This window comes from Oryctolagus cuniculus, chromosome 17 (assembly GCF_964237555.1).
Source record: "Oryctolagus cuniculus chromosome 17, mOryCun1.1, whole genome shotgun sequence".
NCBI classification, from domain to species: domain Eukaryota; kingdom Metazoa; phylum Chordata; class Mammalia; order Lagomorpha; family Leporidae; genus Oryctolagus; species Oryctolagus cuniculus.
In genome coordinates, this window is record NC_091448.1 from 45,410,540 (window position 1) to 45,423,077 (window position 12,538).

General features: G+C 40.8%; 1 protein-coding gene and 1 non-coding gene across 6 annotated transcripts in view; one reads left to right on the forward strand and one right to left on the reverse strand.

The window, feature by feature from the left end:
* Positions 1-12,538, forward strand: part of EFCAB5 (EF-hand calcium binding domain 5) — a 139,387-nt gene that overhangs the window by 44,103 nt on the left and 82,746 nt on the right. For all 5 annotated transcript variants that reach the window (XM_070061150.1, XM_070061149.1, XM_070061151.1 and 2 more), the window contains 3 exons: positions 2,867-3,023; positions 6,608-6,656; positions 12,369-12,439. In XM_070061150.1, coding sequence (XP_069917251.1) covers positions 2,867-3,023; positions 6,608-6,656; positions 12,369-12,439 — 277 coding nt within the window. The remainder of the gene's footprint in view (positions 1-2,866; positions 3,024-6,607; positions 6,657-12,368; positions 12,440-12,538) is intronic.
* LOC127484529 (small nucleolar RNA SNORA42/SNORA80 family) lies at positions 1,069-1,202 on the reverse strand. The gene has a single exon (XR_007911590.1). It is a non-coding gene; the product is annotated as a small nucleolar RNA SNORA42/SNORA80 family (small nucleolar RNA).

Sequence of the window (12,538 nt, forward strand, 5' to 3'; positions counted from 1 at the left end):
TGGCTATTTTTATTGTTCTGTGCCATTTGATTTGATTTCAATCAAAACCATTTTGGGGATTTTCAAGTCCTAATAGGGATGATGAATATAGGAGCAGCTAACCTCATGGTTCTTCTTCCATTTTCAGTCCAGGTGATGTGTCTCTGACTGAGTCCAAGGGTAAATATTATGGTCAGGACTTCAGGAAGGACTGTCACAGCACTTAACTCTGGCTAAAGGTGGCAGACCAAGATACACATCTAGACAGATTTATCAAAAGTTTGATCCAAGACATCAGAATGATTTGATTTACTTGCTATAAATTCATCTTCCAGGCTTCCACTAGACTGGGAGTCAGAATCCTTCTGTATGCTTTCTGCATCCAGGGAAGAGATACAATTCTACCTTAAGGCCTAACTGTGTCTACCCTTGTCTTAAAGTGTATGTGGCAGCTTCTAGCGTGCTTCTTACTACTTCCTTTTTAAACACTGTAAATTAACCATTTATAGTTGTAATATACTTATGGGGAAAAAGTGATATTATGATTTATGAATACAATGTAGAATAATTATATCAAACTAATTAAGATACTTAGCACCTCAAATAGTCACCATATTTATATGGGGAGAATATTTAAAATTTACTCTGTTAATAATTTTGAAATGTATGGCAGGACTTCAAAATGTTTGAGGAAAAATGGAATTAAGAAGTAAGTTTAGTTGCAAAAATTTTTGAAATCTATTCATAGTTTTTATAATATTCATTTCCATCAACTTTAAAAATTATTTGAGATGTAGAGAAACAGAGAGGAGAGTGTGCGTGCACATGCCCTTCTGTCTGCTGGTTCACACACAACTGCCCACCACAACCAAGACTGGGCTGGGCAAAGCTGGGCGCCAAGAGCTCAATCCAGATGGTGACAGGAATCTAATTACTTGAACCATCATGTGCTGTATTTAATCTTCCCCACCATCCCAAGATCTACATTAGCAGGAAACTGGACAGGAATCTGAGTCAGGTACTGAATGAAAGAATGCCAATATAGAATGTAGGCATCTTAAGCAACATCTTTTTTGAAATTTTCTTTTCTACTGTTCAACCTGCTTCAATGCCAACAACCTATGGACAGAGGCCAGGCAATGATTTGGGGCCATAGTTTGCTCTGGCATGGGGCACTATGAGAGGCCCAGGGCAATGGGCTTGCCATAAATCCAAACCCATGGTTTTTTAAAAGTATTTATTTGAAAGGCAGACAGAGAGAAAGAGAGAGAAAGAGAGAGAAAGAGAGAGAGAGAGAGAGAGAGAGAGAGAGAGAGAAAGAAAGAAAGAAAGAAAGAAAGAAAGAAAGAAAGAAAGAAAGAAAGAAATCTTCTATCCTCTGGTTTATTCCTCAAATGGGTGCAATAGCTGGGGCTGGGCCAAAGCCAGGAGGCTAGAATTCCATCCGGGTCTCTCACATGAGTGGCAGGGCCATCTGCTGCTGCTTTCCCAGGTGTGTTAGCAAGAAGCTTTAACCAGTATCTTAACTGATGGACTGAACACCAGCCCTTCTCTCAACTTTTTGAAGATCCTAGGTATGCGTGGATTTCAAAAAAATTTTTGCTCCAAGTTAAACTTATCTTTTAATTCTATATTCCACTCATATTTTGAAGTACCCTTGTACAATACACTATTAACTATATTTACCATGCTGTGCGATAGATTTAAAAAAGACCCAACTTATTTCTCTTTTCTGAGATTCTGAACCCATTGCCACAAACACTCACACCCAGCCTCTATCAACCAACATTTTATTCTCTGTTTCTGTGAGTTTGGTTGTTTTAAATTGCACATTTAAGTAAGACTGTATGATATTTGTCTTTCTGTGCCTGGTCTATTCCCCTTAGCACAGTGTTTTCCTATTCCATGCATATTGTGGTAAATGACCGAATGGCCTTCTTTTAAAATTCTGGACAGCATTCCATTGTGTATTTATATATTCCTCATTACTACATTTTCTTTATCCATTCCTCTGCTGATGGACACTTAGATTCCATAGTGTGGTCATTGTGCTGTAATAAACTTGGGAATGCAGACAGCCCTTCAGTATACTGATTTCAAGTCTTCTGGATAAATACCCAGAGGATGGATTACCAGATCATATAATTCTATTATTGTTTTTTTAAGGAATTGCCATACAGCTTTCCATAATGAGTGTACTAATTCACATTTCACTAATACTTCTTAAATATAGTACTTATCTGGTCAAAAAAGGCCTAGCTCTATAAAAAGTTGATAGTGGTAGAAAGCAGCCTATAATTAATGTCAAATTCAGTTAGTAATGATTCCACTACAGGCTGGAATCAAGAAAGATTTCATGAAGAAAAGAGAGGTACAGAGTTTTAGTGAGACTCTGTGTTGGGGTCTTAAGCCTGAGGCTGGCCCCCAACCGGCAGGGAACAGTACAAGCACTCCCCGACAAGGCGAATGGGAAAAGTAAGGTCGACGAGTCAAGAACACAGCAAGCACCCGTGGATTCTGTCGAAGCAGGAACTACTTTATTGAGGAAGTGTGCAGGCTTATAAGGTTTACAAAAGACATACACAGTACGGGAGCCAATCAGCGAAAAGGTCATGCAGGCGTGGGTGGACCACGCACAGGGCCATCTTAAGAAGTGTAGGGATCATGCACTGTCCACATGTCCGGAACTATCCCTGCAGGTGGTCCGATCTTGTGTGGCTTAACCACAGTGGCTGCAGATACACCCCTCGAACATCCGCCAGGTGCCATATTGTCAGGAACTATTTTAGGCAATGCCCAATAGCTCTGAACTTTTATATTCTGCCATTTGGACAATCTGCACCAAATGCAAGGGTCTTAACCTGTATTCTATGTCCACATCCTTCAGAGTGTCCAAGATGAAGGAGAAAGTGAAGCAGAAACGAGAACAAAGAGAAAGCGTAAGCAAAGTCAAAGTCAAGGTGGCCAACATGCGCAAACAGGCTCTGCAGGAGCAGTTCAATGAATGGATTCTAGACCCCAAAGGAATGATTCCCCTAGTTGTGGTAAGAAAAGGGTGTGTGGGCGAAGGGTAGGTTGGGTGGGTGATATGTGGGCAGTTGCTGGAGTACTGAGTGAAATGCTAATAGCCTCCCTCAAAATTTTCCATACTTCTGAATTAAGTCAATGCTTGACCTGTCCTTGAGTTGATTTCTTCAATTTTCTGAATATATTCCTAAAATCTTCACTCTGGCTGAGGTCCCCAAGCACACTGTTATAAGAAGACCCAACTTTCATTTCTTCATTGTGTGTTTGACCATTCCTGTGAGACCTAAGAGACAAAGTCTGTCAGCTGCAGAGAACAACCATACCCTAGAGGCTAAATGTTCTTTTCTTTTTTAAAATTTATTTGTAAGGCAGAGTTACAGAGAGGTAGAGGTAGAGAGGTCTTCCATCCTCTGGTTCACTCTCCAGATGGCTGCAACAGCCCAAGCTGCGCCGATCTGAAGCCAGGAGCCAGGAGCGTCTTCTGGGTCTCTCATGCAGGTGCAGGGTCCCAAGGACTTAGGCCATCTTCCACTGCTTTCCTAGGCCATAGCAGAGAGCTGGATCAGAAGTGGAGCAGCCAGGACTAGAACTGGCGCCCATATGAGATACCGGCACTGCAGGCAGCAGCTTTACCTGCTATGCCACAGCACTGGCCCCTAAATGTTCTTTTTTAAGTATGTAGAGATTTGAAAATAGTTATTGGTTTGATACTACACCAAGCATATCTTAAGGTGAATGATTAAAATAGACCAATGAAGACAAGCCACAGCCTTGGAGAAAATATTAGAAAAAGACAAAACTAGTAAAACTATTATCCAAAACATACAAAAAAGACATAACTAGTAAAACTATTATCCAAAACATACAAAGAACTCTCTAAACTCTACAATAAGAAAACAAACAGCCAAAATAAAAGATGAGTAAAAGACCTGAATAGACACTACACCAAAGCATATGAAAAGATGCCCAGCATCAGATATCATTAGAGAATTGCAAATTAAAACAGCAATGAGATACTACCACACACCTATCAAAATAGTCAAAGTCCAAAACATTGACCACACCAAATGCTTCCAAGAAAGTAGAGCAGTAAGGACTTTCATTCATTGCTGGTAAGAATGCAAAATTGGGGCCGGCATTGTGGCATAGGGGGTAAAGCTGCCACATGTAATGCCAACATCCCATATGAGTCCTGGTTCGATCCCCAGTTGCTCCATTTCCGATGTAGCTTCTTGCTAATATGCCTGGGAGAGCAGCAGAGGATGGACCAAGTGCTTGGGCCCCTGCCATCTGAATGGGAGACCAAGAAGAAATTCCTGGTTTCAGACTGGGCCAACTCTGGCTATGGCAGCCATCTTGGGAGTGAACCAGCAGTTGGAAGATTTCTCCTTCTCTCTCTCTCTCTCTCTCTCTCTTTCTCTATCTTACTCTGCCTGTCAAATAAATAAATAAATCTTTTAAAAGATGGTACAGCCACTTTGAAAATGTTATGGTTTCTTGTGAAACTAAGCATACTCTTTAAAGACAAATACTGAGTTATTCTACTTACACTTGTACAAGGTATCTGAATTAGTGGACTTCATATGAATGGGAGGAAAACAAGGGGAGCTGTTTATTGGGCAGGGGTTTTTTAGAATTACAGGATGTAAAAGTCCTGGATCTGTTTCACAGCAGCGTGATTATATATGTATAACACATTTTTATATGGTTGAGTTGATAAATTTTGTTTTTTAAAATGTTTTTAAAGGTTTTATTTATTTATTTGAAAGGTAAAGTTACAGTGAGAGGGAGAGACAAAGAGAAAGGTCCTCTGTCCATTGATTCACTCCCCAAATGGCCACAATGGCCAGAGCTGCACCAATCCCAAAGCCAGGAGCCAGGAGCTTCCTCCAGTCTCCCACAGGGGTACAGGGGCCCAAGGACTTGAGCCATCCTCCACTGCTTTCCCAGGCCATAGCAGAGAGCTAGATCAGAAGTGGAGTGGCCGGGTCTCAAAACAGTGCCCATATGGGATGCTGGCACCACAGGCGGAGGATTAACCCACTACGCCACCATGCCAGCCCCCCCCCCGTTATATGTTTTTTAATGTACACACAAATACACAACTAAATATCCTCTTAACATTTGATCTAGCAATATTTACTCAAATGAATTGAAAACTTATGTTGACACAAGCACATGCACATAGGTATTTATAGCAGCTTTATTCATAATTGAGAAAGCTTGGAGGCCAACAAGATGTCCTTCACTAGATGAATGGATAATTAAACTTTGATACACTCAAACAATGGAATATTACTCAGTGCTAAAAAGGAATGAGCTATCAACCCAATGAAAAACATGGGGAAAACTTGAGTGCAAATTACTAAGTCACAGAAGCCAATTTGGAAAGGCTACATACTGTATGATTCCAACTATATGACATTCTGGAAAAGGCAAATTGAGATAGTAAAAAGATCTGGGGTTACCAGGAGTGAGAAGAGAGGAAAGGATGAATGGTGAAGCATGAAGGACTTTTTTTTTTTAAAGATTTATTTATTTATTTGAAAGGCAGAGTTACAGAGAGGAAGAGGCAGAGAGAGAGAGAGAGAGAGAGAGAGAGAGAGAGAGAGAAAGTCTTCCATCCTCTCTGGTTCACTCCCCAAATGGCCACAATGGCCGGAGCTGGACTGATTGGAAACCAGGAGCCAGAAGCTTTTTCCAGGTCTCTCACACAGGTGCAAGGGCCCAAGGACTTGGGCCATCTTCTACTGCTTTTCCAGGCCATAGTTAAGCTCTGGATTGAAGTGGAGCAGCCAGGACTTGAACCATCGCCCATATGGAATGCCGGCACTGCAAATGGCAGCTTTACCCGCCAAGCCACAGCACTGGCACCAGCATAAAGAACTTTTAAGATAGTGAAGCAATTTTGTAGATTCTGTTATGGTGGATATATGTCATTGTACATTTGTGAAAATCTACAGTATACCACCAAGAATTACACCTAATATAAATTAGGGACTTTGAGTGACAATGATGTGTCAGTGCAGGGTCACTGACCTTCACAAATATACTACTCTGGTGGAGGATGTTCCTAGTACAGAAGGCAGTCTGTGCCAGGGGTCAGGGGAAAGGGGATATTTTCTCCTTAACTTTGCTGTGAACATAAAGTTTGTCCAAAAAAAGGCAAAATCTATTTTTAAAAATGGACTAAGAAGAACTGTGAAATTTCATTTTTAGTTAGTGAAGAAACAGGAAGTAGAGGGAATTCTTTAGATTGCCAAGCTGGTTGCTAAAAGTGCCTTTGCTCCATTGCACTCAATTTCTGAGGGTTGCTAGAAATGTCCCCTAGAGGGGGCAAAATGAGGTCACTCTCAGCATCCCAGGTCTTCTCCCACAAAAAGTTTAGAAATCATTGAGGACACATTTGTGAAAGCACTCTATATACTTTGGAGTAAATCTGTAAAACTTAGTGTGAATTATTACTATTTCTGTTCTCAGGTTAGAAAGATCATCCAGCACTTAAATAGAAAGACTGTAGATGAATTTTAGTCTAAAATACTAAATACATGGTAATTGAAGAGTAACATATGGTTTCTTTTTCTTTTCTTTTGCTATGTAGGTTCAAAATGTTCTTCATGAATTTCTTCAAAAACCAGAAGTTCAGCTTGGTAAGTATGTCTCTTATCATACTATTTTAATTTCCTTCCATTTCCTTCCTTTCTTCTTCTTCTCCTTCTCCTTCTCCTTCTCCTTCTCCTTCTCCTTCTCCTTCTCCTTCTCCTTCTCCTTCTCCTTCTCCTTCTCCTTCTCCTTCTTTTTTGAGGGAGAGCACTGAATTCAGATGAAAAGTCAAAACTGAGACATAATGTTTTTCAAGGCTCTTATAGATGAAATTAGGCTCTCCTGGTCTTTCCAGATAAAAATACAGAAAATGCAGAAAAAGCAATCAGTGATTCTCAATCATTTCAGTCCAGTGCTCCATTTTATTACAAGTATCTGTAATGCTTCTTTATTATCCATGTGACATTCCTAGAAAATATTACAAAATTTCAAAAGAAAGACATTGTCTTAGCTGTGATTTAAGGGGGGCAAATACAGGAAAGACATAAGAAAATTATGTGTATTGTATTTCAGTCTATGAATGGCTCAGTTACAGCTTTGCTAGAAGACATAATGGAGAAGTCAAACATTTCTACCTGCACATTTAAATATAAGAAAAGTCCCCACCGCGCGTTGGAACCGGGGTCCGGTGCGGAGAGCCCTTTGTCCCGGGAAACGGGTCGCGGCCAGAAAGGGGGCCGCCCTCTCGCCCGTCACGCACCGCACGTTCGTGGGGAACCTGGCGCTAGACCATTCGTAGATGACCTGCTTCTGGGTCGGGGTTTCGTACGTAGCAGAGCAGCTCCCTCGCTGCGATCTATTGAAAGTCAGCCCTCGACACAAAGGTTTGTAAAAAAATTAAGGCCGGCGCCGCGGCTCACTAGGCTAATCCTCCGCCTTGCGGCGCCGGCACACCGGGTTCTAGTCCCTGTCGGGGCGCCGGATTCTGTCCCGGTTGCCCCTCTTCCAGGCCAGCTCTCTGCTGTGGCCAGGGAGTGCAGTGGAGGATGGCCCAAGTGCTTGGGCCCTGCACCCCATGGGAGACCAGGAAAAGCACCTGGCTCCTGACATCGGATCAGCGCGGTGCGCCGGCCGCAGCGCACCAACCGCCCCGGCCATTGGAGGGTGAACCAACGGCAAAAGGAAGACCTTTCTCTCTGTCTCTCTCTCTCTCACTGTCCACTCTGCCTGTCAAAAAATAATAATAATAATAATAATAATAATAATAAAATAAATATATACATATATAAGAAAAGTAAAATTATTTCCAAATGACCATTTTTATTTGTATTTGGTGTTTTGAAATAAGGGTAAAATGAATTATTTGGTATATATACAGACTGACACAGGTGTGTTATATTAGAGTTCAAATACAATTTATGAGATTATCTTTTATTACATAATTATCTGACATAGTAAACAACTTCAACTCTTGGTAAGTTTCGAAATGAAGTAAAATATAATCCTTCCTCAAGTTTTCATGGGAGTTACATGTTTGAAAAATTCAACAACAAAATTATGCTCTGTGTTTATATGCAAAGTACAGTTAGATTCTGGTTTCAAAGTTATTGTAAACAGAATTTTCACTGACTTGAGTGGCTAGCAGGAGTGGGGAGCCTTGTTTGTGCAGGAACTGCAGGAGTTCTGGCTTTACACCCGCTCCTCATCATTGTGGCAACAGAACTCTCCCACAGATTTCCACCAGGTTCATTGGAGGAGAGGAGGACAGTACCACCCCTATGGAGAACCACAGATTTTGCTGCTTTTGTTTTCAAAAAGATTTCCTTGTATGAGATTCAGCAAGAAAATCTGACTTGTCATATAAGGAACTAGAGTTTTAGGTTCTGAGATTTGCATATTTTATATCCAATTGACTTTCTGATTGATTTGTTTTGCCACTTGTGTTACACTGATAACAATAGATTTTTTGAGATCTGTTATCATTTTTCAAAATAAAATTGCTCCCCATCTTCCTGATCACTGATCCCAAAACATGATTCGGGCCTTGCTGACAACTTTCTCTTCTCTTTTCCATTCTCAGCTACTCAAAGAAATTATAATTCTTTTATCAGCTCAACCTCCATTCTTGTTTCAGAAAATCTTTGAAATAATCTGTTAGTTTATTTTGGATGGGATACAGAAGGAGCAAGTTAATAGAATTTTCTCTGGGATCCTCATAAAATTAAAGGAATACCAGTGGACAGTGATTGTTTTTCCTCTTACCTCCAGTACTACAGTGTGTATATATATATATATATATATTTCTTTTTAAAAGATTGATTTACTTGAAAGGAAGAGTGATAGAGAGAGGAGGGCACACACACACACACACACACACACAGATCTTCCATTTGCCATTGACTCCCCAAATAGCTAGAATGGCCAAGGCTGGTCCAGGCTGAAGCCAGGAGCCCAGAACTCCATCTGGAATACACCCATGGGTAGCAGGGGCCCAAGAACTTGGACCATCTTCTGCTGCATTCTCAAGTGCCTTAGCAAGGAACTGGGTCAGAAATAGAGCAGCTGGGACTCAGACCAGCACTCCAGTAGGGGATGCTGGTGTTGCAAGCAGCAGCTTAACCTACTGTGCTACAATGCTGGCCCCAGAAGTATTTATTTTCTGTATCATTCATTCATTCATTCAATATTTAAGGAGCCCTCATTTAGTTCCAGGTACTATGACTGTGTGGAGAATGGAAGAAGACTAAGGCATATTTTCTGCCTTTCAGTTAACTCAAAGGCCAATCAGGGAACAAACTGTTTATAGCAACTGCTAGCTGTTTGAGCTGGGACTCCAACCAGCTCTCCAGTATGGGATGCTGGTGTTGCAAGTAGTGGTGACTTAACCCTCTATTCCACAATATAGGCCCCTGTTAAGGGATGGTCTGGTTTATATAACATTCTGGAGCTTGGAGGAAGGCCAGGAGTAGGGATATCAGCATCTAATGCATGAATTTATATGAAAATTTAGGCCGTCCTCTTGGGACCACAGTAAGTAATGTCTCATGAGTGGCAGTTACAAAATGGAAGAATAACTGGAAAATCTTTCTTATGTCCTTGTGATAACATAGGCTATGCAAGAGGGGCCGTACTGTTAGAAGTAGGAACAGAAACCAGTGCATTGGTTCTTCCATCATGAATTTTATACAGTTTGTTTTTCTCTTGGTAGGATCAATAAAGATTGCATAATTGTCCTACAAAATGGTGGTTTATAAATTTTTATTTGAACTACCCTGCTTCATTCACCGTTATTATTATTTTTAAAGATTTTTCTATTTGAAAGGCAGAGTGAGAGAGAAAGAGAGAAATCATCCATTTACTGGTTCACTCCCCAAATGGCTAGAAAGGCTGGGACTGGGCCAGTCGGAAGCCAAGAGCCTAGAACTCCACCCAGGCCTCTCACATGGGTATAGGATCCCAAGAACTTGGCCATCATCCTCTGCTCTCTCAGGTGTATTACCAAGGGGCTGGATTGGAATTAGAACAGCCAGGACTTGAACCAGTGCCCATATTGGATGCCAGCATTGCACACAGTGAATTAACCCACTCTGCCACAACACTGGCCCCTATTTATCATTACTGATCACTATGGCATTCATGAAATTCTTTTTTTCTTGGCTTTTGTAATAGCATTCTCTCTTAATTTGTTTTTCTACTATCTTTGATCACCTTGTAATAATTTTGTTTCTTGGTTCTTTTGTTTGCATCTTAAATTTTATTTTTCAGTTTCCTGGCTCTCTTAAAGATTTATTTATTTATTAATTTATTTATTTGAAAGGCAGAGTTATAGAGACAGACACACACACATACACACACACTACACACACACACACACACACACACACAGAGAGAGAGAGAGAGAGAGAGAGAGCAGGAGAGACAGAGAGAAATCTTCCATTTGTTGGTTCACTCCCCAAATGTCTCCAATGGCCAGCTGCAATGCCAGCATCCCCAATGACCACCTGTTTGAGTTCTAGCTGCTTTAGTGTGCCTGGGAAAGCAGCAAAAGATGGCTCAAGTGCTTGTGCCCTTGCACCCATGTGAGAGACCCGAATGGAGTTCCAGATTCCTGGCTTCGGCCTGGCACAGCCCTGGCTGTTGTAGCCATCTGGTGAGTAAACCAGGAGATGGAAGAATCCCTCTCTGTGTCTCTAAATCTGTCTTTCAAATAAATCTTTAAAAAGAAAAGAAAAAAAGAAACATTATAAACAAAAGAAAGTTTAATATTTTTTTTTTAATTTGAGAGAAAAAAAGAGATAGAAATCTTTCATTTGCTAGTTCACTCTCCCAAATGCCCACAACAGCTGGGCCTGGGCCAGATCAAAGCTACAAGCTGGGAAATCAATCTAAGTGTCCCATGTGGGTGACAAGTTTCCCAGATGGGTGGCAGAGACCAAATCACTGAGCCATCACCTTCTGCTTCCTAGGGTGTACAACAGTAGGAAGCTAGAATTAGGAGTGGAGCTGGGACTCAAACCCAGCACTCTGATACGGATTGCAGGCATCCCAAGTGGCATCTTAAGTGTTAGCTCAAACATCTGCCTCCAAAACCATTTTTTAAAAAGGAAGTTTGTAAGGGTAGGCCCTGTGGCACCATGGGTTATACTGCTACTCGGGACTCCTACACACCATACTGGAGTGCAGCTTTGAATCCCAGCTACTCCCCTTCTGATCCTGCTTCCTGCTCATGCAGTATGGAGGCAGCAGGTGATGGTTCAAGTGCTTATGCCCCTGCTGCCCTTGTGAAAAGCATGGATGGCATTCTGGGCTCCTGGCTTTGGCCTGGCCCTGCTTTGGCTGTTGCAGGCATTTGAGTGAACAAGCAGATGGAAGATCTCTCTCTCCCTATTTCTCTTGCTGTCATTATTTCTTTCAAGTAGGTGAAAAATAAATAACTAAACATTTTAAAAAGTTTATGAAGATGCTTTGTTTTAGAACCTACTAGCGTAGGGGCTGGCGGTGTGGCACAGTGGATTGAGGCTCTGGCCTGAAGTGTTGGCATCCCATGTGGGCACTGGTTCTAGTCCCGGCAGCTCCTCTTCCAATCCAGCTCTCTGCTATGGCCTGGGAAAGCAGTGGAGGATGGCCCAAGTCCCTGGGTTCCTGCACCCACATGGGAGAAGAAGCTCCTGGCTCTTGGCTTTGGATTGGCTCAGGTCTGGCCATTGCAGACACTTGGGGAGTGTGAACCAGTGGATAGAAGACCTCTCTCTCTCTGCCTCTCTCTGTAACTCTGTCTTTCAAATAAATAAAATAAATCTTTAAAATGGAAAAAGAACCTGCTAGCATAAATCCTGGTATAAAGCAACACAGATGTTTTTGTAGTCTTTGTTCAATGGTTGTACATGTCTGTTTAGGCTTTATCCTAATCTAGTCATTACCAGTATTTCAAAATGTTTTATTTGAGTGCAAAAAAATTTGATATCCATTTATGGTTTTCTCATAATATACATTTTTCATGAACTTTTTGATGACTTCTCATGTGCATGGGTTTCAAAATATTTTTGCACCAAAATAAGCTTATGATTTAATTTTGCACATCTGTTTTATTTATAATGTACATTTTCCATGAACTTTTTGAAAATCACTTGTATATAATTTACTTTAACTATAGATAGACATTAGAAATAATGTCAAACCCAAACATTTCTTATTATTTTATTTAAGAAACATTAGAGACAAAGCAAAGTTAGAAAACAATTGTATGTTCTTTTAAAGCACTATAATGTAAATACAAATGTATCACAATTAAACTAACTAGCAAATAACCTTTATTCTAGAATCATATTGCCAACAGTTGGATATTACTGGCTCAATGGAACCCGGATTGAACAAAATGGAATTTACAGAAGTAAGAAGTTACATTATATAATACTTGAATCAAACTATGTTGCCTGTTTTAACTGTCTTTTGCTCTATGTTACACATAAACTAACTTAGAATTAAATTA